The sequence below is a fragment of the Gopherus evgoodei genome, chromosome 2 (genome assembly GCF_007399415.2).
Source record: "Gopherus evgoodei ecotype Sinaloan lineage chromosome 2, rGopEvg1_v1.p, whole genome shotgun sequence".
Taxonomy (NCBI): domain Eukaryota; kingdom Metazoa; phylum Chordata; order Testudines; family Testudinidae; genus Gopherus; species Gopherus evgoodei.
In genome coordinates, this window is record NC_044323.1 from 205,292,757 (window position 1) to 205,316,135 (window position 23,379).

General features: G+C 39.3%; 1 protein-coding gene across 3 annotated transcripts; it reads right to left on the bottom strand.

Annotated features, from left to right (window-relative positions):
• Positions 1 to 1,186: 1,186 nt before the first annotated feature.
• On the bottom strand, positions 1,187 to 21,733 carry NAPG (NSF attachment protein gamma). 3 transcript variants are annotated; one of them, XR_003999094.1, is made up of 13 exons: positions 21,494 to 21,733; positions 19,797 to 19,864; positions 17,654 to 17,738; positions 16,705 to 16,722; positions 15,362 to 15,392; positions 12,059 to 12,168; positions 11,845 to 11,911; positions 11,284 to 11,354; positions 8,335 to 8,413; positions 6,729 to 6,808; positions 5,545 to 5,674; positions 4,060 to 4,410; positions 1,187 to 3,082 (listed from the first exon to the last, which is right to left on the bottom strand). XR_003999094.1 is itself a non-coding variant. In XM_030552744.1 (12 exons), the coding sequence occupies exons 1-12, from the start codon at positions 21,547 to 21,549 to the stop codon at positions 4,261 to 4,263; spliced, it is 945 nt and encodes a 314-aa protein (XP_030408604.1). In that variant the 5' UTR covers positions 21,550 to 21,733; the 3' UTR covers positions 1,187 to 4,260. The 3 variants fall into 3 exon arrangements, 2 of the variants coding, with proteins under 2 accessions (XP_030408604.1, XP_030408605.1); XM_030552744.1 differs by having other exon boundaries at positions 1,187 to 4,410; XM_030552745.1 differs by lacking the exon at positions 21,494 to 21,733 and adding an exon at positions 21,470 to 21,482 and having other exon boundaries at positions 1,187 to 4,410.
• Positions 21,734 to 23,379: the final 1,646 nt, after the last annotated feature.

Sequence of the window (23,379 nt, forward strand, 5' to 3'; positions counted from 1 at the left end):
GCTTTTGAGTGTGAACTCCCTAATAAATTAAACACTTTTTAATAGATTTAACACCATTATAAATACTGGAGGCAAGTGGGGTTTGGGGTGGAGGTTGACAGCTCGCAACCCCACATGTACCTCACGACCTGCTAAGGGGTTCTGACCCCCCATTTGAGAATCCCTGCTATAACCTAAGTGACCAGGATTAAGGATGCCTGAAGACTTCAAAAATGGCTAGAGTTGCTAAGCCACTACCTTTTCAATAATCTTTCAAAATTAAATAAAAGCAGGAGGCTAAAAAACAGGTCTCTAATTAAGACCGTCAGCATCAAAAGTTGGTTTTCTGAGCAGAGGCCTCCACAGCTTCTAAGACAGTGAGCCATCTAGTTGAGACAGTGAGAGAGATACATCTCCCTACTTCAACCTATAAATCACAATGGCCTTGGAATCTATGAGTCAGTGTGGAAAGGATAGCTTAATTTATGGGAGCAGATGGAAACACAAGGATAAAATGTAGAGAGAGAAGGGGACTAAAAACACAGCCTTGAGGGGCTCTTGAGAAAGGGAAGCAAGATATGAAGGACAGCCACCAGAAGGGACAGCAGGCAGAGAGGCAGGAATTAAAATGAAATATCTTCATTATTTAATGCAGGGCTGTACCTGGAAGATAAAAGCAAATTTGTAATTGCTGTCCTGATGTAAAAAGATAGCAAAGGTGGCATCGGCCAGATGAGTCTAAAAAAATTAGCTACACTCAATCACGTGAAGAATAACTTGATTTGGTTTTACTAATACAGAAAAAGATACCTTTTTAAAATGAATTCTCCTCCTAGCTAAAACAGTGTATTTTTTCCTATAGCACTATTTTAAAAACTAACTATAAAAAAAAAATCCTCTTCACATTTTTAGAACACAAATGAAATGTAATTTTTAGGATCACAGAACTGTCTATGTCCATTACAGATCTGGCAAATGAAGTCAACAGAATACTATTTTTAAACTCTATTCGGGGATTCAGCTATTCTAAATTATTTGTGTACAGTATGTAAGGTATTGTAATTTTTCTACCATCTTTCATACAGCATTATGACAGTTGCTGCAGTTGTGTACTATTTAGAAGAAACGGATTCTTGCGATTATCCAACAAAGGAATTCATGCTGAAATTGGAAGTCCAGCTGATCATCACAAGAGGAAATGTTAGCATAAGTTTGTAATTTCAAGTTTTATTTTTATATTGGTGAAACACAGAACCTCTTCCGAAAGAGGCAGCATCTGCAGAGCTGTTACAAATACGCTTCATACTCTAATACACTTCACAGGTTTGGACAAGGTATGGAGAAAGCACAATTTCACATTGTATGAATATTTCACACAGGATCTGGGTATACAAATTCAGTCATATTAAAGGTAATTTATAGATCTGACTTCATATACAGTGAATAATATTTCAGCATATTCATGCAAACTTACTTTTATTTTGAACTAGTTGGCATCATTTTGGTTTTTTGTTTTTTTTTTTAACTTCAAAACAGTATATTTTCACTTTAACTTATTATTTAAGTGATAAAATACAAAAAAGTACCAACTGTTTTGGGAAGCAGAAACAAATATTAAATATATGATATAGACATCTGTTTACAATGACACATTTACTAAAGGCAGTAACATTCCTATTACACTTTCATTACCTAAAATAGGGAGGAACACATGGTAAAAATTAGACTTTATCTAGTTTTCAACCATAGACATCTTTTCATATTTCAGTCTTGAAAGCAACACTGCAATCAAATATTAAAATTTTTTATTCTCTTTGATGCAAACAAGTCTTTCATTTTAATGAGCTTTGCTTGCATAGTACAAACAATTTTTGCCCTTAACATTCCTTAATCAGTACACGAGTTTTAGTCAGAAAATCGCTACCAACATGGGAAGAATTGTCTAGCTAAAACCTCACCATAATACTTTGAAAAATTAGTGGTTAGTGTCTAAAATTGGTTTTGGACAACACAAAAAACAGATGTTACATAAGTGCTTTGCTTCAGAAGAGAACGCATAGACTTGTAGCCTTGTCTTACACAACGTTAGTGTTTTATCACTGGGATAGTTTAAACAAAAACTGCAGTACTGTGTGTCTTACTAACATATAGAAGCACACTAAATTTTCTTCACTTCTGCATGTCACACTCCCTTTCCTCAGATGTCCCAGATTACGTGTAACAGGTAGCCTTAAATTCCCAGTGTAGTCAGTAAAGTTCTCCTCACACAAAAAGTACATCAATGATATCCTACAAGAGCCCCTCTTCTAGAGCATAGTGTATGCCCACGAGCAGTGAAGGAGACAGAAGTTATTGACTTCATTAGAGTAAGCTACTCCAAGATGTACATTTATTAGTGCTGTTCAAAGGACAAGTTGCACATCTTCAAAGCCCTCTCACCAGTCTTGACAGAAAAGCAAAAAAACACTCACACTTGCCAAATTTTATCTTTGATTTTTTATAGAAGTCAAGGTGTGCGAGCAAACTTCCAATATCCATGTCCCTGGTATAAAGTGACAACACACACACACAGGGAAAGTTCAACACTAAAAAGGGTATTTTCAAACAACTTCACATTTCAGATCCAAGCTTCAGTCCATTACTACACAATTTTGACAGAACCAGTTTTTAAAAACATCTATCCTAGCAAAACATAGACTAACTTTGATTGATAGACGCTCCCATTGATGGGAGCATCTATCAACATTGTATGTTATACTAGCTTTGCCTGACCAATGTGGTACATATTCAAAATTTGCACACTTTCACAATGTTCCTAAATCAGATATCAAAACTCAAAAAGCTTTTTCACACTTGTACATTTAACAGAACTGTTCCAAGAATTCTCAAAATTTCTGAAATCATTTGATGGCTTAACATGGTGACAGCCACAGTATTAGCATTTATACCTTGCTTCTGGTCTAACGTTCACTGCAATTTAGGAGTCATGGTGCACTGTGCACATCATGAATCCCTCCCATCAGATTCTGGATGACCTCATCCTATAGTAGGCCTTCATGGGTTCTTCTGTGGAAATTTCTGCAGAACTGAAGTCTACGGTCACCTGTTGGGCATGGAATAGTAAAACTGGTGTAGTCAAATTTAGTTTGATCCTAAAGTGTACATTAGATTTTTGTGATGATTTACACTTAAGTTCTTCAAATAACTTTGATGTGTTATTAATGGGAACTTTGGGCCAAAGCTACAAAATGCAAGACAAACCACCTACTGGCTACATTATGGTTTAAATAATTGTAGAAGAGTACTGCTGATTCCAAATTCAAATCAAACAACTCAAATTTTTGAAGAACAGTGTTGATATTTCCAAAGTGTTACCTTTCACTTAGATTTTTACTGATTTCTTTTTCTGCAGAGGCTTTATATTCGGCAAACAGCACATCTATCTGTAGTCTTTTTTTTTTTTTTTTAAATTGATTATGGTTGGCTCCTTTCTCCTTTGTAATATGTACATTACAAACAGCATCTCACTCTGCATGCAAATGTAACACCAAAGATCTATTGAGAATATTGTTTCTTTAGATGAAAGGCACCTATGGGAAAATAATGGGATTATCTGAAGAAACTTGCAAGGTGGCTTCATATCCGTTGTCTTAGTATTTTCCACACCCTTTTACGCTCCTGGATAATGCTTATAAAAATAAGGCATTTAAAACAAATCCCTCTACACGTTAAAAATGTTTTCAGAATAAATGGAATGGTCCACACCCAAGAAGCTTAAACTTGTGCAAATATCTGATCTGGTAAAGAGTTCGTCTTTATTCAGATATTCAATGTGCTAAAAACTACACCAAGCTGAATAACCTTTAAAACTGCCAAAGTGGACAGAAATCACAAACAAGTTATAGGGAACCAGAAGAACCACTCAAAATATTCTAGAATCCAATGATTTGAAACTAGTTGTTTCAATACATCTTCCCAATCTGATTTAGTTTCTTTTTACCCATGTGCTTTTAGAAAAAAGAGACAATATTACTCATATATTTCAATCAGAGGAAGGCAGTGCACTCAGGATGTTCTTACCGTGTATGGAATGGAATCCAGAAACGCTTCAAGAAGCGGTGGGTTATCATGCTTTTTTGTAATAGCACCCAAAAGCTGTCAAGTCTATATTAGCATTTCAATATCATGATTGCAATGAAGCGCTGGTAATTCTGATACCTGTGAATATGCTCAACATCCATAAACAGCAAGTCTGATATTTAACATTGAACATGTTTACAACTAGCATAGTCCACCAGAATATTCATCATCTTCCTCCTCAGCGTGAGAGCCAACAGCAGCTGGTTCTCCTGCTTTGTCCTGTGCAGTAACTGGTGATTTCTTCTTAGTTCCCCCTCCTGGGACCGCCAAACTAAGAGCAAGCTTGGCATACTGACAACAAACAACAAAATGATGACAGGTTTAGTGTCCACATTGTCATAGGGCCAAATCCTACTTGCCTTTCTCTAGAAAGAATCACACTGAATTAAATGGGACTACACTCTTAAGTAAAGTGAGTAGGAGTTGCCTCAGTCTATTGACTACACTCAAAATGCAACAATTATTTTGTAACATTCTATTCCAAGAGCATAAAAAGGAACCTAACGCATGTACTATTCTCTCTGTGCTAAAGTGCAAACATGTACTATGATTTCTACTCCTTTATAGGATAATCATTGCCATGTTGCACAGTACAGAAGTACTAGAAGTTTAAAATAAGCAAGTCTCGTCAATGCAGTTTTTTTAAATGTGCAGCACTGCATTTTGTAACTATTAACCACCACATAAGTGGTCTTTTACAGATGCTTTTTCAATTAAGATGGCATCATATTTTCAGATTTTAAAAAGTTATATTAGATGAAAATTAATATTGTTAGAAAACTTACACTAGGATGATCAGAAGTTTCTATTACTGCCTTTGTCTTAAGTCTTTTCTACAATTTGCAAATATGCAGGTATTTTTAAAAAAAATAGTAAGTATTTTCTTGAAAGGAAAAAAGACATCTTTCTTTAAAATAGCAAATGGCCATGGTAACTCAGTGTAAAATTACAGGACCACTCGAGAACTGAGCAGTGCTTGCAACTCCTCTTGATATCAATAAAAGCTGAAGGTGCTTAGTATCTCTCAGGGCCAGTCCATGGATTTCTAGCTAAAATGGACTTGCATGAATAGTACCGCATTTCTGAGCTGAAGCAATTGACAGCAGAGTTTTCAGCCCATGTTGGGGACAGAAGGGAACTGAACTCAGATGCTATTCAACAGCATTCCAGCCAATTTTTCAGACAGACTTACGAATGCCATAAGAAGCTGCTCATTCATCTGACCCTTCCAGATAAGAGAGAAGATCAGAGGAATGTGGAAATTTACAAGTGGTGAGCAGTAAAGTGGAAAACACAAGAAGCTGGAGGGTGGGAGAGCAAATCCAGGACAAACATACAATAACTCCAGTTTTTTTCTGCCAAAACAGTTCTCTCTTTCTTACCAGGAAAAAGGTTTTGGAAAATCCATATGAAATGTTAACTTACATCATTGTCCATGTACTTGAAGAGTGGTGAGTTACAGACATTAGAAACTTGATCCTGGTCCTGGTCATCATATCCTTCTAGAAGCTGTTCTAGTGCTGCACAATCTTCACTTCCACTGAATCCTGGTATACTGAAGGAAACAAAGTTCGTTTAAAACATTTAACTTGTCCACTCACAGCACTCAACTCTTTGTCTATGTTTACATATCAACGATTAAGAGCAGAGGGACAGGCAGCTGTGTTTATATAATTTTATGGTATTGCTTAAATAAGTATTAAAACCCAGGCTGAATACAAATGTCTAATGGCATGAAAATGTATTTCTGACTGTATGATCATCTAACCATGTAAATTATTAACAGATCTCATCTATTTTTTTAAAAAAAACATTTAGTTGTCTGCATGGTCCCAAATGACAGAAGTGCCTTAAACCTCATGAGTGTCTGTTTACTAGTCATATTTTTTCTTTTACACTGCATGTATAGAATCATAAGCGTTTGAGATTAGGCAAGGTAAAGATGTAGGTTAAAATGATCCATTTTTAATCATCTTCGGATATTGTGCATTTTGTATTTTAAGACTACAATGTAAAAAGTGGCAAGAAAATAACAAAATAAGATCAGTAAATTCAATTGGTGACAATCAAAAAGTCCTTTATCCATACTGAACAGTTACAAGAGCTAATTCACCTCTGTTCAGTGTATGAAAGAAACAGATACTAAAATGAGGCAGTAATTAAAATGAATAATTAATTATTTTTTTTAAGTGCAACAGCAACAACCCTGTATTGTTTATTCAGCTTTTATTAAAGCTGAGCAGATAATCTGGGAAGAAGGAACAGAAAAGGGAAGAGTAGTGAACTGAACAAAATTCTTCTTAGAGCAATTGGAAAAGCAATAAAATAAACAATGAAAGTATTTATAAGTTTATGCATGTCTTGCTATTAAACCAATAGTATATCAATAACTACAACTGACCATTTGAAAACAACAACACTGTTTTTCAAATGGCAGTCTTTCAAAAAACACTGCATTGTTGTCCATAAACCAAACCAACAGAGTACAGGCTTCAAACTTGTGGAAATATAGAATTGCCACATGGCTCTTTCATAAATATTGATATGAATTAATTTTCAACATAACCAAAATTTAAGTTTGAAAACAATGAGGCAAATATACGCCTTACCTGTAACTTTCCCTAACACATCTTTCTGCAGCAACATAGTCATGTCTATGAAGATGAACTAAGACTTGAGCAATAGTTTTCTAAAATAAAAGAAATGACTGATCATAATAGAAGTAAAGTCTCTTATATTTGGTTACTAACGAGTGAATTCAATACCAAAAGTCCTGTAGATTGCTCAGGATAGGTGTAAAAGAACACTAGAACCAATGAGGCAGCCAATTGGTCTACACTGTTACCTGCTCCACATTCCCAAATGAAAAAAAGTGATGGGCTCTGAAAATATTGATCTACACCAGCTGTGGATCTATCATAAGAACAACATAAGAACAGCCTTACCGGGTCAGACCAAAGGTCCATTTAGCACAGTATCCTGTCTACCAACATTGGCCAATGCCAGGTGCTCCAGAGGGAGTGAACCTAACAAGCAATGATCAAGTGATCTCTGTCCTGCCACCCATCTCCATCCTCTGACAAACAGAGGCTAGGGACACCATTCCTTACCTTCCTGGCTAATAGCCATTTATGGACTTAACTACCATGAATTTATCCAGTTCCCTTTTAAACGCTGTTATAGTCCTAGCCTTCACAACCTCCTCAGGTAAGGAGTTCCACAAGTTGATTTTATATACCTCTATCATATCCCCCTTTAGTCTCCTCTTTTCCAAGCTGAAGAGTCCTAGCCTCTTTAATCTTTCCTCACATGGGACCCTCTTCAAACCCTTAATCATTTTAATTGCCCTTTTCTGAACCTTTTCTAGTGTCAGTATATCTTTTTTAAGATGAGACCACATCTATACGCAGTATTCGAGATTTGGGCATACCATCAATTTATAAAGAGGGCAATAATATATTCTCAGTCTTATTCTCTATCCCCTTTTTAATGATTCCCAACATCCTGTTTGCTTTTTTGACCGCCTCTGCACATTGCGTGGACATCTTCACAGAACTATCTACGATGATGCCAAGATCTTTTTCCTGACTCGTAGCTAAATTAGCCCCATTTTTTTTTTTAAAAGTGGTGTAGAGACAAAGATCAAAGTGGACCAATTCTGTTGTAATCTCATATTATCTGAACATAGAATAATTTTGTCTTTCAGTTCTAAATTTGTAAACCTATCAAGAATTTTGAAACCACAAACCAATGTTTTGCTTATTTTAAGCATCTTGTCATAAAATCCTATCATTTGTCCAAACAGTTAATACATTCATTCAAAATATCTAGCCCTATTTCCTGTCATCAACACTAATTTATAAAAATAAATTAACATGTCTCCCATCCCATGTAGCCCAAAGATTTAACTGTATTTGCAGGTTCACTTATACGGATATTTTATCTTTTAGCATTTTCAATACAATTATCAGAAAGCTCTTACAACCATTCTGATTATCTGTGACAGCTATCTTCAGCATTTTCAAAACTGTTAAGGGGTGGGTGAAAGGAGGGGAAAGCCATCCAGGAGGTGCTCATCCAGTAAGAAGTTTATCCTGGACTGCAAGGCATACAGTGCCATTCAGTTAGAGGTGCTGCAGACCCACAGGCCAATCAATTTCCCTTTGCACATTTCTATTTTATAAAAAGGAAAGAAACATTCACTCAGGTCTTTACCTTATAACATGTTGGATAATTTTCAATTTCTTTATAAATACTTTTTTCCTTCTGAATAGACAACGCAGCCTCATCTAATCTAGAAAAGAGAACACACACAGAAGGAAGTGTAAGAAACCAGTGATTAGAGCCTTCTGATGTGCGTATTTTAATGTTTGTAGGTGGTAAAAAAGGCACCGGAGCTGTAAAGATATTTCAGTAGTCCGCATGAAGTTTATTAAAAAGGAGTTCATATTTGCATCTTCTAAACAATTTTTTTCCCACACTGAAAAAAGCCACCATTTTTGTTTAAATCCACTGGCATTAAGAATCAAGGTAATCTAAACACTAAACCATCATCAAGTCTTAAAGTTTTCATTTGGTCTTCAATCTTGAGGGCATCACTGTAACATTGCAAAGGTTAAAAAAATACACCTTTCAAAAATCCTGTTATTTTTGAGTAACTAGGTAGAATACTAGAGTGAAATCCAGAAATCAGTGCTTCAGTGTGAAAGCAATAAATGTCACATGCCAGAAAAGTTTAGTTTTATGTTAATCAGAGCATCCATAAATTTATGTGCTATACTTTTCTAGCATTTCTGTCCCTGTCATTGCCAGGTCCCAGACCGATGTGAAAACAAAAGTGTAATCTTTCAGGTAAACCCAATACATTCAAGGAAGTCACAATCCAGTCCACATTACTTTTTTAAATAAAAACACCTCATGGTGATGAATTGTGGGTACCCAAAACCACGTAAAAGAAGTGGACAGGACTCATTCCTGTAAAGAGCTGAGCTCTGGTCTAATCTGGCGTTGAACATCCTGGTGGGATCCAGCAAGAATTTAAACACTCTATAGGTGTAAATCCAAATAATGCAAAATAGAAAGGAAATGGATTATTTACTTGCAAATATCTTGGTAATCAGTTATGTTGAGCAAGGATCATTTCAGGCAGTAAAAGTGCACACAGAGCTAATATTTCCAACCAAGCAGTCGTACATGCACAAACTGTTGAAATATAGCAACTATTTTACAAGTCACAACACAACACTACAGCTGTTGAACAGGAAGTGAACACTGTATCCAACTGTATCCAACTAAAACTTCAGAGTAAATTTAGGTAGAAAGTACATCAAGGCTAATGATCCAAAAGTTCACACTGGATATTTGAGGACAGATGTGGTGAGGATCTTCATGAAACATCTCATCCAAAAGGTGACACCTTTAACAGCACAGTATCAGCATCAAGCTCGAGTACTAGTTTGGCACTGGAAGGGACAAATGTCAGCTACTGAAACATCAATTTATCTGAGAAGGTTTGGCACTACCCTGTTTCTTATTTAACAAAAAACCTCCCCACATACCTACAGTATAGATTTTAAACCACACAGACATGCTTATCATAATCTACATATAAAATTAATGAAACTCAAACTTTAGTGGGACTGTCCAAGTTCTCCATTCTTTTTATACCTGAGGAATATACTTGCAATGTGAACACAAATGTTTTTAATAAAAAAAAAAAAAAAAAAAAAAAAAAAGACGACAAGAGGGGGTCTTTTCAGATAAACAGTAGGTGATTTCAGGTTGCAGAAAACAACAATCATCCTGCCTAATATCCTGGAGAGGCATTTTTAAAGTTTTGCATACATTTAAAATTTATCAAAGTACTTGCCAGTGTTTTGTAACATGGATGTAAAAACGATGCGATTTAAGAGAACTTTGGAACTCCACCTTCATGGTCTACTATTTTAAATTTTTAAACATAAAAGAATTGTTCAGACTTGGAAAAGGCATGTAATCAAGAAGCACAGAATTTAAAATTTCATTAGCCACTCAGAGGTTCATATTACATTTGTCAGCTATAAATCACTAACTTCATACTCTAATCAAGCTATTTTGGATGCAATTTACTATAACTGAATGTATTGAGGACTTCACATGGCAGCTAAGTGATTCAACATATTTCACTGAAACTCACAAAACAATCAAAAAATACTGATATTTTAGACTACTCTTCTGACATCCACAGAAGTACAGTAGGACCTCCCTGATCTGCTCACACAAATTATGTCTAAGTCTGCTGTTGTGATTGATAATGAAAACAAAAAATATGCTTCATAACTGATTTCCACTTTAATTATATTCAAGTTACATGATGTTGCAAACCCCAAGTGACATCAGATATAACGTGGCCTCTATAAATCAGTATGACAATCAAGCTAGCCTCAAAAAACATTAATGTACACATCTCACCTGACAGTCCTTCCACCCCTGTAATATAATGGTTTTCCTTGTTTCTTTTTAGATTACCATTGTTGCTCACAATTACAGCACACACTCAAGACTTGACAAAATTTAACCAGGAACACAGACTCAAAGACAGCCTTATAGTGAGCTATACGTTGTTATGTATGTTTATGCTAAATCATGGTAAAATTTGGTACTACTTACTAACCAATAGCATTAGAAAAACAGGTGAACCTGAGGATTGAAAGTCAAATTCTTCACCCTTGATTCAGAATCAGACACCTGTATATGGGTTGCTTTGGTTGGGTAAGTCACTTAATTCCCCTATTTTAGATTCCCTCATGTGTAAATTGGGTAGAATATTAAGTGCTTACTACCCAGTGTTATGGAGAATAATTCACATTGATAAAGAATTGTAGAGATGAAGCACACCAGGTTCTCATTAATTCATAAATCTTCTTCACTGAATTATTAGGAGGAACACTAAAAATTTTATAGCACCAAAAAACCAAAACAAGAAAAATCACAGGTGAGTTTTTCAGCACTCAGGTATAGCCAGCAGAAAAACTGGATCTTAGTCTTGACAGGTATGAACATAATCTTCTGTTTCCAGATAGTGACTTTTGAAGAGGCAATACGTAGATTCAGTGAAACTCAGCAGTAAAGATTACAATTACATTTAGAGGAAAACTTAGGTTTTCAGAAAATAAAGAGTTATACCTGCGTCCTCTGACTAAAAGTCTTGAGGCTTTCCCTAGTAATTCTACAGCCTGTCGTAAACGTTCTTCATTCTAAAGGAGCAGAACAAAACCAAAAGGTTTTACACGTTTGTGGCTTAATTCTACGCAACTTCTCTCTTTTATTTATTTGTTTTTTTAATAAATGAAATATAAACATAAGGCATGAGCTCAGGTCAATGTGGGGTTCTCCCATGGCCTTAATACTTTTACTCAGCAGAGCTCCCTCCCTCTGGACTGCCCAAGAAGTGGGAGGAAGCTGGATAGGAGATTAAAATCAGATCCTATACGGTGGGGGGTGGAGTACTGGTAGGGACTCTGACACTGCACCTTTACATTAAATATCCCAATAGGATCTGCGTGACTTCCTGTGCAACATTATCACAGCAGTGGATGAATAGAGAACAAGATAGAGCTCAAAACTCTACCTCACCTTACAGCTATCTGTGTGCAGAGTTATTTTAGACTGACTGACCTTCAACACTTCCTCCTTCTACTCAATCTTTATTTCCTTTATTGTTCAAATTAAAATGGTAGTACTTACTTCGAACACTGATGCTGTCTGCTGATAGAGCTGTACAGCCTTTTCAGGGTTCATACTTTCTATTAGCCTGAAATAAATACAAGCCAGCATTATTATTCTTCAGCTCAAATAGTAAAGTTTTCTCCTAGTACAGGATTCAAACAAAACAACAGTCTGTAAAAAAACGACATCAATGTTTTGTGATTTGTCCTAGCTACCAATATTGCAGGCTTACTTTCCAGCCCGTTCCAGTGCAATAGCTGCTGTGTCAGGTGTTCCATTCTCCAGGTACATCATACTGGCCTTCTCAATCAGCTGAACTGCTTCAGGAAGTTTTTGCATCTCCTGTAAGAAAAAGTTGGAACAGTGTCAGGAACTATAATAATATATAAAAGACCAAATGAAAATACACCTCTATCTTGTTATAATGCTGTCCTCGGGAGCCGAAAAAAATCTTACTGCATTATAGGCGAAACCGTGTTATATCAATGTGCTCTGACCTGCTGGAGTGAGCAGCCCCACCTCCCCAGAGCACTGCTTTACCACATTATATTTGAATTAATGTTATATCGGGTCGCATTATATATCCGGGTAGAAGTGTATTCTGTATTGCATAGCGTTACATTTGTAGCGTTCAGCTCCCAGCAAAGTAAGCTGCAACATCCACAGTACAAACAAGCATACAGAGGACGCAGGTATAACTCCCAGAAAAAAATCACAAGGCATCAGGCCCAGACAGCACCCCAATGGAGGCTTTTAAAGCTGGTAGAACAATGCTCCAGCACAAACTCTGCCAACTTCTCAACAAAACCTGGACCTGCGAAGAAAGTCCACCTGACATTAAGAACACCAACATTTTTACAATATTCCAGAAAGGGGACAAATCTTTGTGCAGGAATTACAGAGGTACTGCCCTCCTCTCCATCTCCCCGAATCACAGTGTGTCTTCAGGCCATCCAGAGGCACAACTGACATTATCTTCATGGCATAACAGATTCAGGAAAAGTACAGAGAACACCACCAGGAACTGTTCATGGCGTTCATCGATCTAACCAAGGCCTTTGATTCTATCAATCATGAAGCCCTATGGAAGGTGCTGTGTAGGTTTGGCTGTCCACAGAAATTCATTTCCATCATCATGATGGGATGACTGTCACCATTCTGTGCAATGGCTCAGAGACCGAACCACTCATCATTTGCACTGGTGTCAAACAGGGCTGTGTCACTGCTCCAAATACTCTTCTCCATTTACCTTGCCATGATACTGATTCTCATTCATGACCGCCTTCCTGATCAAATCAGGATTGAGTATCATATGGGTGGTGGTCAACTCAATCTCCAGCGTCTCCAAACAAAATCTAAAATCATGAGATTTGGCATCACTGACCTTCACTATGCAGATGACTGCATCTTTCTCGCAAACAGAGACCGACCTGCAAAGTATCCTAAATCTTTTTGCAGATGCCTATCACAGCCTGAGTCTGTCTCTCTCTCTCTCTCGCTCTCTCTCAACATCGGGAAAACCAAGGTACTCTACCAGCCCTTACCTGCACAAACTATTCTTTGTATTCCACAAATCGCCATCAGCGGAGTGCCCCTGGAAAATGTGGACCATTTTCTATACCTAGGCAGCCACCTCTGTGAAACAGCCAGCATTGACACAAACTGAATACAGGATCTGCTGTGCCAGCACATCCTTTGGAAGACTACTCAAACGAATCTTCAGTTATAGGAATCTGCAAACAGGCACCAAGATCTTGGTTTGCAAGGCAGCTGTCATCCCCACCCTTCTCTATGGATGCGAGACCTGGGTACCCTATAGATGACATCTCAAGTGGCTGGAGTGCTACCTCTGGAGGATTCTCAGAATCAGCTAACATCAGCATTTTTTCTGCAGCCAACGTAAGCAGTATAGAAGCACAGGTCATAAAACACCAACTCCGTTGTGCTGGCCACTGTGTACGTATGCCTGACGCTCGCCTTCCGAAGGTAGTACTCTTCTCTCAGTTAAGTCAGGGAAGAAAGGCTCACAGAGGACAGAAAAAGCACTTCAAAGACATACTGAAAGTACACCTTAAAAAGGGAGGCATCAATCCAGCAAACTGGAAGGTCTCGGCGCGGAACAGAACACAGTGGCACCACATTATGCACCAAGCCAGAGCTCGCTTTGAGAAAAGATGCGCTCATGAGACAGAGAAGTGACAAAGGAGGAAAGAAAGGGCAAAAACAGTCCAGCCAAGAACTATGTCTTTTCCAAGGTTACACCTGTCACTTCTGTGGGAAAATCTGCAGGGCATGAATTGGGTTCCTCACTTAAAAACCCAATGAATCCCCTTAGCAAGTATCCTCGCATCAAGGGATAGGCGAAGAAGTTAACAATGCCTTAGTATGTTTACTGCAAGGTAATTCTACCTTATGGCAATTCCCAAATGGCATGAAGTAAAATATTATGTACCATGTAGGCTGTCCCATACCAAAACTAGCAAAAGCTAATGAGTTTGCCTATGTAAAGAAGATTCTTTTATTGATGTATGTTCTTTATTGCATCTGCCTTGGAATGAGTACGGCAGATACTTTGATGGATGGAGTATGAACCTGTCTTGTTACACCATAGCTTCCAAGCACTTCTGGATCCGGTGCTGAAATGTTATTTTGCAGCTTCTTATGGGAATAATCAATTAATCCAAATTTACACCTATGCCTCCTACAGGAAAAACTAACAAACATTTACAAGAACTCTTTCATTTCTGATATTTTTGGCTTGTTGTACACAGTGCAGAAAGTCTGTGGAGCTGGAGCACAGCTATAAAATAGGTACCAACTCCTCCCTCCCCCTCAACCTAGCAGAGCTACCTCTGCAGAAGTCAAGATGCCACAATGAGAGAGAACATGTGACTGGTTGCTCTTTGCGACACCATCAACCCTGCCAACGACTAGGAATTCAGAAGTTAACAATGACCTTGTCATCATTAGTCATTTTTCTATCATAAAAATTTCATGGAAGAATAACTCTAGAGGCAGGCAGAGCCAATACAGAAGTACAGGATCTACACACGGATAGCCCTCTGATTCTGTGGAGCATTGGAAGGAGACAGAGTAGAGTAGTGTAGAATAATCAGGGGACACAGGTGAACTTCCCCTCCCCTCTCATAAGAGCAGAAGGAAGAAATCTCAAATTCAAATCTAATTTCCTGCCCCTTTGATGGTGTCTCCCCAGTAAGTGACAACAGGACACATTTACCTGAACTCAAAAAAAATAAGCTGATACTATGAAGTACATTTCTCTTTTCTTAATATATACATACATACTAAACTCAACCTCCCCACTCCTGATTTTGATTTACCAAGTTTCAACCACCAAAGAATGTTGCATCATTTAAAATTCTTGGAGGGGAAAAATAAATGTCAACACTGGAAGTGCTAGCACCACTTTAATGCTAATGCTTCAAGCTGAAAATTGCATATATAGTTGCAAATACAACTGTCCACGGGAGACTTCTTATTGTTACAGAAGAAGCACAAAGTGACCAGTAAATACCTTTAACATCATGCCTGCTTGTTCATAGGCTCTGCAAAGAGAAAAGAAATTACGTTTATTCACAGTGTTATTTCACTGAGTTGAAGTGACGTCTCATTATGTAGCAAGAGTTACTATTCATCAGCTAATGGTGACTCATAATGACGCATACATTTCAAACATTTTACATGGTTTTTATTTAAAAAGACAGTTTCTCACTTGTGTGCTAGTGATAGATATTGCAACCTTGTGCTGTATCTTTGGGGACCACTTCATTACATTCCTGAATAGTTTACATATGATTGTATTCAACTCCATGGAGGAGCAGCTATGGTAACACTTCAGGAACTAAAACAGTGGATAATGATTAAGGACAGTCACTAACACCGTAAGCAACTCTAAAGACATGCCACCCCCAGTGGTAGTCTGCACAAACTGATTCAAACTGGGTTTTCCAGACACTGAGCAACAAAGAAAGGACTTTGATATAAATAGCTGTGTTTGTATCAAGACCTTCTTTTGATCTAGCAAAGAGACACTTTTATCCAATGGGGCTCCAATCCTGCTGAAGGGTTGGAAGAATGATGGCCTACCAGAGCCTGGAGTGGACCACAAGTTGGGGATAAAGGTGCAGTAATCTTGAGACCGTGACAGTGTTGTCTTCTATGGATAAAGTGCTTTTGACCATATTTGGAGCACTGAAAAAGCATCGTGTTTCCCAGCCCAGACCAAAGATACCTTCCTGCTTCTGTAACATGTACTGTGTGTGGCAAATTTTGTATCAGTGCTTCAAACTAATCACACAATCTTTTCATTATTTGCCATGAGTTGGAGGAATGGGAGGGTAGGAAATGTCTGACTGTGTTTCCACTACACAGACTAGACCACAGTGGCATGAAAAATTTTTAAAACACACACTACTAATAGAATTAAGAACAGCTAATATTATAGGGCACCCTTCTGGTAATTAGAGACACAGAAGAAATGTCAAGTGTGTGAAGAGAAATAAATTATTTATTATCTTAATCATACATGCAGTAAGCAAAACCTCAAAATGAAATAAGCAGATCCTGAGTAATAGCCTATTGATGATCAATCAAGAGATATTGGAACTAATCCTGAGAAGTGCTAAAAAGTCATAATTTCCATTTACTTCAGTGGGATTTGCACAGTCTCAAAAGCTTTTCAGCATGCAGTCACTAATAAGTCTGATCACAAACCAGTGAAAATAATGGAAACTTCGCCATTTATTTAAATGAAAGCAGACTTAGCCCCAAATGTATGCATCTTTTAAATAGTCCCATCTTTAGATACACATAGTATATTGGGAAATGCATCAAATTAACTGAGGAATTTAAACTTACTTGGCAGCATGGAAGAGACTGGAAGTAACAGAGCCAAAGTTAAGGATACAAGTCATAAAAATCTGACAGGTAATTATGTATCAAACATAATTTATTGGAGGATTAAGCAAACCAAACTTTTATCTAAATATAGTTCCAAAAATAAATTTATACAGAGGCAAAACTAATCTGATAAGTATGCATGCTAGTTTTTTTGTTTGTTTGTTTTGTTTTAAATAAACGTAAGGGCAAAATAAAATTCAATATATATCCAACTATGAAAGAGCTGACGAAACTAGATTACATATATTTAATTAAAGAGCTTTGGTTACTACATTGTGTTAGATAGTGTAATGTTAGCTAACCTTTTAGCAACATGTTTAATGTGCACCACCCATTTCTAGGCACCGCATGGCAAAAACCATACAAATTATTAACTAAAAAAAATTAGCACACATATTCCCTAAGGGAGATTTCTTCAACTGAAAAGCTATGTTACAAACTAAAAAGAGGAGATCCCATCTAAGTCATCCCACACCCCAGAAACAAAACCCCCCCTCAAAAACTAAAAATATCAAGGAAATCTAAGGACTAAATCCAGTAACACTAGAATCTGTTAATATGATTGTTAATCTAATAAATAATAAAAACATAATAATAATGTGCTGAATGGTACCTGGGCATCCCAATCATAGACCAGGGCCCCACTGTGCTAGTGACTGGCCAAACAAAATAAGATGGTTCCTGCTTCGTGGGGTTTCTTATTTTTCATTTACCAGATTGTTTTCTTGGGAGCTTGAATTCTTTCTTTAAAATGAATTTTGGAAATTAGCTAAGAAGCCTCTTAATATTTAGTCTGTCTGTCTGTCTCTTACATCTTTCCACACCACCCCCTCCCTTAGTCCAGTTCTGATTGCTAAATAGTTATTCAATTCCTTGAATACTGAACTAACCATCAGTGAAAAGATACGCTCTATTATTTGCATGTGCTTCAGCTTCCCTCAAATAAGCGTCCTTTGCCTGGTCAAACTGTTTGGCATTCTTAAAAGCAACACCTACAAAGAAGAATTAAAAAAAAAAAAAAAGTGTTTATGTTTTGCCATTTTCCTTCTTTCATCTATTGTTCAAGACACACAAGGCCAGATTTTTAAAAAGTATTGAGCCACCTAAAAATGCAGCTGGGCATGTAGTGGGATTTTCAAATGGAAGGTGGCTGCCTAGACCCCTTTGAAAATCCCCCACTAGGCGTCTATCTGCATCTTTTGGCCTCTATATCTTTAAAAATCTGCCCCATAATGAAAGTATTTAATTACATTCTTTATCAATTTATTATACTTTATATCAAGGCTCATAAGAATCATTCTTAAATTATTAGTACTTTCTCCCTCTATACAATGCAGACAACTGGATTTTCACTATAGTCAGCCCCTCTTCTCAGCTGAATACCTGCACTTCAGCATCCTTTCCATTCACTAACCAGAAATGATGCCAAATAAGTTTATTTTAAGGTTCTAAAACATTAGAAGTGCTGCCTCATTGCAGTTTCCCTCCTAAATCAAGATCTCCATCAACAATGAAGTGCACCTGAAATAAATACCAGCCTTCATAATTAGTTCTGGGCACATTACATTATAAAGAAACCTAACTAACTAGCTAATGTGTTCTCATTTAATCAGGATTTTAAAAATCAGAGCAGACTCAGCTCAACTCTACTACTGGGGAGCACATGCACGCACCCACACACATTCTCCCCCCCCCCCCCAGTTGCTATTGATGACTTACGAAAACAAAACCAATAATTTAATATCTAAGTGAGTGACTGGGAATATGATGTGTACTAGGCCAGAAAGGTATGCTGCAGATGCTATTAGTGGAAGAAACAGATTCTGGAAGGAGGATAGCGTGATTAGACAAAAATTAATCTAATAGAATTGGGCTGCTACATTTTATATTAGTGTGACACTTTCTGGAATACATGCAAATAAGGAGCAGAAATCCTCAAGACTTAAGCTGTCAAAAACATTCAGTAGAATTTCTGCTCAGAATCTTACTAAAAAAGAGTCTCAATACTGAGAGATTTAAATTCAACAAAATAAAACTCAAGACAGAACACTGAGATAGCTGTCAAAAATAAATCTGAAGCAGCAAAGTTTATTTGAAGATGGTGTTATAAGACCACTGACAAGAGTTCCCAGGGCGCTCAAGGGAAGGGAGGTAGGAGCAGGGGGAAAGAGCAAGAGGGAAGGTAGGAGGGACAGGGGAGAAGGAGAAATGGTGCAAAAAGAGATTTAATTTTACAAAGTTTAGTGGTATCCAAGACAGCAATCAGGCAAAACCAGGATGGCATTGCAATAGGAAGGCCAAGACAGATCTAAATATCACCTGCATACCAATGGAAAGTTACACCATATAAACACAACTGGATTCTAAGAGCACCATCTGTGTCCAAGGGTTCCAAAAGATTTTTAAGAAATGGAGCAGGGTATGTCAGAGAGCCAACAGCAAAGCATTAACCTTGAGGAATCTGATAGCTTTCTCCCTTCATCCTCATCAACCTAAACTGAGCAGGAAGGGAGAGGATATTTGCATCTGTACAGCATTAAGAATTTCCCTTCCTCACTCAAAGTCCAACTCTTTTGCCACTCCTGGCATGGAGCTCCCACTGAAGACAACAGGGATTCCCATGCAGAGTGGACATGAGCATGCACGCGCGCACACACTCATACGCAGACTATTTACAAACAAAAGAAAAAAAAGTCTAGCTATGCCTCACAATAAAAGTTTTTCAATTTTATTCAAAAGTCTGTTTAACTCTGTGTTCAACCATATTTTGCAAGTAACATAGTTAAAATTGTAATTTGCACTGAGATGCAGTTTACGTGTTATTAGTTCTAATAATTTCAAATAAATATTTAAAATACATAAGCACAATTTGAAATGTATTTCATAGTAAATTAGAAAGATTTGGTTCTTTATTTTATTCCCCGCCCTCATAACTATCTACAGATTTACAGACAATGTTTTCAAATGTCAACATCTAAAATATTATTTAAGATTAAATTACTGGATTATTTAAACCTATAAAATGCATTCCCTTTTATAGTCATACGTACCTGCCTTTCCATATTCAGTAGCTGCACTATCATAGTCTGGTTTCCACTTTAAGAATCCAGTTTTCAGGCTGAAATGCAAATCAAAAGTCCATCAATAATGAATAAATGGTTGAAACAAGAACCTCTTCTTAAAACAACAGAAACAAATCTATATATGTTGAGAGCAGGAAGAAGTGGCAACGTGGGAGGAAGAGGAGGCAGGCCTGCAAGGGGCCACTGCCTCCCATCCCCTTTGAAACTTCACCAGAAGCCATCTTCACCCATCCATGTGAAATACAGAGAAATGGAAGAGAACTGCCAGATACTATGGGTTGGTAAGTAAGGAACAACAATTTGGGCCCCACTGCTCCATCCGGATCAGACCAGGAACAAATGTTTAGACAATTTTGGACATTCTGTAATTTCTCCCTCTCTTTTCAGGATAAGCCTCAAATTATTTCTGCTGAGTGGGGAGTTTGGAAGCAAAGCACTTTTATTTAGCAATAGTGGAAAAAATTGTTTCGGATGGAGGTTTTGGAATTGAAAGTTAACTATCACGTGTTGTACTTCCCATGGCGTATATTGTCTGTCTATAGCAGTGGTTTTCAACCCTTTTTCATTTGCAGACCCCTACAAAGTTTTGAATGGAGGTGAGAAGCTCTTTGGAAATCTTAGACACAGTCTGCAGACCCCCAGAGACCACAAGTTGAAAACCACTGTTTTACAGTGTTTGTCTGTCTCTCTTGGCTACTTAAATCACAACCTCTTTGGAACAATGATTACATCTAATGTATTTATACTGTTCTCAATACAACAGTTTGCTTGGTAGCCTTCTGGTGCCATCATCCTATATATAAATAAACAGCAAAAGTAGCTATATGTAAATGATTTGCTTTCAAAATAAGTTTGTCCTGAGCACTGAAACTGCTTGAACAAACGCCAAGCACAAGTTTCCTACCTCATCTCTTTTCAGTTTTTATTTCTAACGCATTTCTCCTTCATCTTAGTTCTCCCATTCACCTGCCTCAGCTTCCCTTTTCTCTCCATCAGCCTTCCAGTGTCTGTTTCAAACTCTTGGGGAGTGGAAGAGGCTTCCCGTAGGTGTGAGCAGCCATTCTAGCTGAGGGGCCTGTCACTGCCCCCATCTAGAGTTAGGGGAACTCTGAAAGCTCAGGGCCCCGCTATCCACGCAAGATATTTCTGTGACCACACTCTCCACTGTTAATGGGGCTGTTCTCACAGCGCCCCGTGTTACAGGTGGGGAGCTAAGACACAGACAAGCAACTTGCCCACGGTCACACTCGGGCCCTGCTCCTCCACCACAAACTCCATGAACCCCTGGCTAGTGCCCCTCCCCCCAGCTGCCATGCTCCCGGAAGCAGGCGCGGCCTCTCTCCCTCCTCACGTTGGAACCCCACAGTCCCCCTAACCGCCCCTCCCCCCGCGGCTCCCGACCCGCGCACGGCACGCTGGGAGTTGTAGTTCTCCCCGCGAACGCGCAGGGAGGCTGGGGCCGATGACAGCCCGGAGCCACGGGGAAACCGGAGGAAGCGGCTGCTCCGCGAACGCCCGGGGCCTGGAACAGGGCCCGTCCCCCTCCTCGGCCCTCTCCCAGCAGCGAGCGGCGCAGCCACTCTCCAGCCCGGACACAGCCCGGCCCGCGGCCCCCTGGGCAGGGACAGCCCCGGCCGGACCTCGGCCTCCGGCGCCGCGCTCACTATTTCTCCGCCTTGGCGACGTGCTCTAGCGCCTCGTTGATCTTCTGCGCCGCCATCTCGCTGGGCCTGTCTGTACCTGACAGGAACGGCCGCCGCTGCGCTCCGCCTGCGTCAGGAAGGGAAGACCAGCTACGGAAAGCCGTAAGGGCTTATCAGGATACTCAGGGGGCGGGACCTGATGCTGCACGCCAGCGCGCCTGCGCGGGTAGACGACGGAGTCGATCGGGTTCTAAAATAAAGGGGCGGGGCTACTGGTTTTTTGAGGCGGTGGACTCACGGCAGCGGCCCAGGGAGAGGAGAGCGGGAGATTGAGCTGCGCGCGCAGCCGCGGCACACTGGGATTAGGGCGCGCGGCCCACGTGGTGCAGCAGGGGCTTTGCGAGAATGTGTCGAGAGCCTGTCGTCGACCCCAGGGCAGAGTAAGGGGACTCTTAGCCCGGATGCTGCTGGCAGGGCCTGCGGCAGCAGTGTCAGGGACAGGGGCAGTGCTGCGGCTCTCTGGTCTGTCCAGCTGTCCCCTTGGCTCTTATGGCCTCATCCCCCTTTGGCTGCCTTTCCCGCGGCTGTCTTCGCCCAGGCAGGGCCCCCACAGCTGCTGGGTGAGTGGTGCTCCCTTTGTCCAACCCCTCTCAAGGCCCCTTTCTACCAGGGGGCCTCCCAGGGTGCACCTGGCCACACAGCAGGATAACCTCTGACCACTCCAAGGAACAGCTGATGCTGGAAAAGCCAGCTGCAGGGAATCCAAGAGGAGCCTTGACTCGTGCCAGCTCTGCCTAGCCTCTCATATTCCCTTTCAAGGCAGGCAGGGGAGCTCAGCTGCCAGGGTGGTACCTGCCCCTTCCTCAGAAGTCTGGTGTAGCAGGGAAGGACACAAAGCTAATGTCAACCTACGTTGGTCCTTGTTATTTATAAAACATAACTTTTTCCCCTCATTATTGTGTTTAATTTCCACAGGGCTTTTGTCTGGAAAACAAGACCGAAAAAACCAATCAATCCCCAAAACAATGTAATTGGGAGTCAATGGCCATGTCTCTCTCACAAGCAAACTCCCTCGCTATGTCCCTGCTGTACTGGGGTGACATCAGCAAGCCACGTCTTGCCTGACCATGCCCTCCTCAGCTCTAAAAATCTAAAATCAGTTAGCAGATATATAACAAGGCTACCTGCTGTCCAGCCAGGCCCCAGTAAAGTATTTGCTTCTTGACCTTGCTCCACAGATACTCAACCCCCTTCATTCTCTCCCTCTCCCCTCTTTCCCTTAAGTCAGACAGGTGCCAGAGTAAAGGAAATAGAATGGACAGAGCCATGATTAAAAGCCCAGGAAGATGGTTACTCTCCAGACCTGCATCTGGATCATTGCTGTCTCTGGAGCCTAAAGGAAAACAAGAGAGAAAAACTATATAGCAACAAAACAAAGAGTAGATCAGGATTCTAAATATCCCATCACATGATAATGCTCAATTAATACCCAGAAGTATTATAAGAGTCAGAATCCACTGACTATAGTGATGGTTGTTATATTAAAGCTTATAAGCTAGTGGGTCATCCTGCACACAACATCCTCAAAGGTTATGACTTCCTTACAAGCATTAACTGGTAGCATCTAGGAGTATAGTGGGTTCTGGGTGCCAAGATTCCTATAGCAGAGAATGATCCAAGAAATATCTTCTCCCTAACTATGGCAGTCAGGACACAATTTGGTCCTAAAAGAATGACCTATCCTAGTTACTGTGCCTTTCAACAAATGTTTGTGTTTGTAAGGAAGTGAATGGAAATGTGAGATCACAGAGCTGCTGTTTTGTAGGCATAAAATAACCTGAAATATTTGCGAAGTACCCAGCCCCACTTTTAATTTTCCAACACTGTTCTGTTCTCTGGTTATAAAA

What these genes read in the sequence shown, in the direction of transcription:
- NAPG (XM_030552744.1), bottom strand. Translation starts at nt 21,549, where the DNA reads ATGGCGGCGCAGAAGATCAACGAGGCGCTAGAGCACGTCGCCAAGGCG. An exon ending in ATTATCCAACATGTTATAAG is followed by an intron (nt 6,809 to 8,334) that starts GTAAAGACCTGA and finishes CTTTTATTTTAG; the next exon opens with AAAACTATTGCTCAAGTCTT. An exon ending in TGTGTTAGGGAAAGTTACAG is followed by an intron (nt 5,675 to 6,728) that starts GTAAGGCGTATA and finishes TGTTTCCTTCAG; the next exon opens with TATACCAGGATTCAGTGGAA.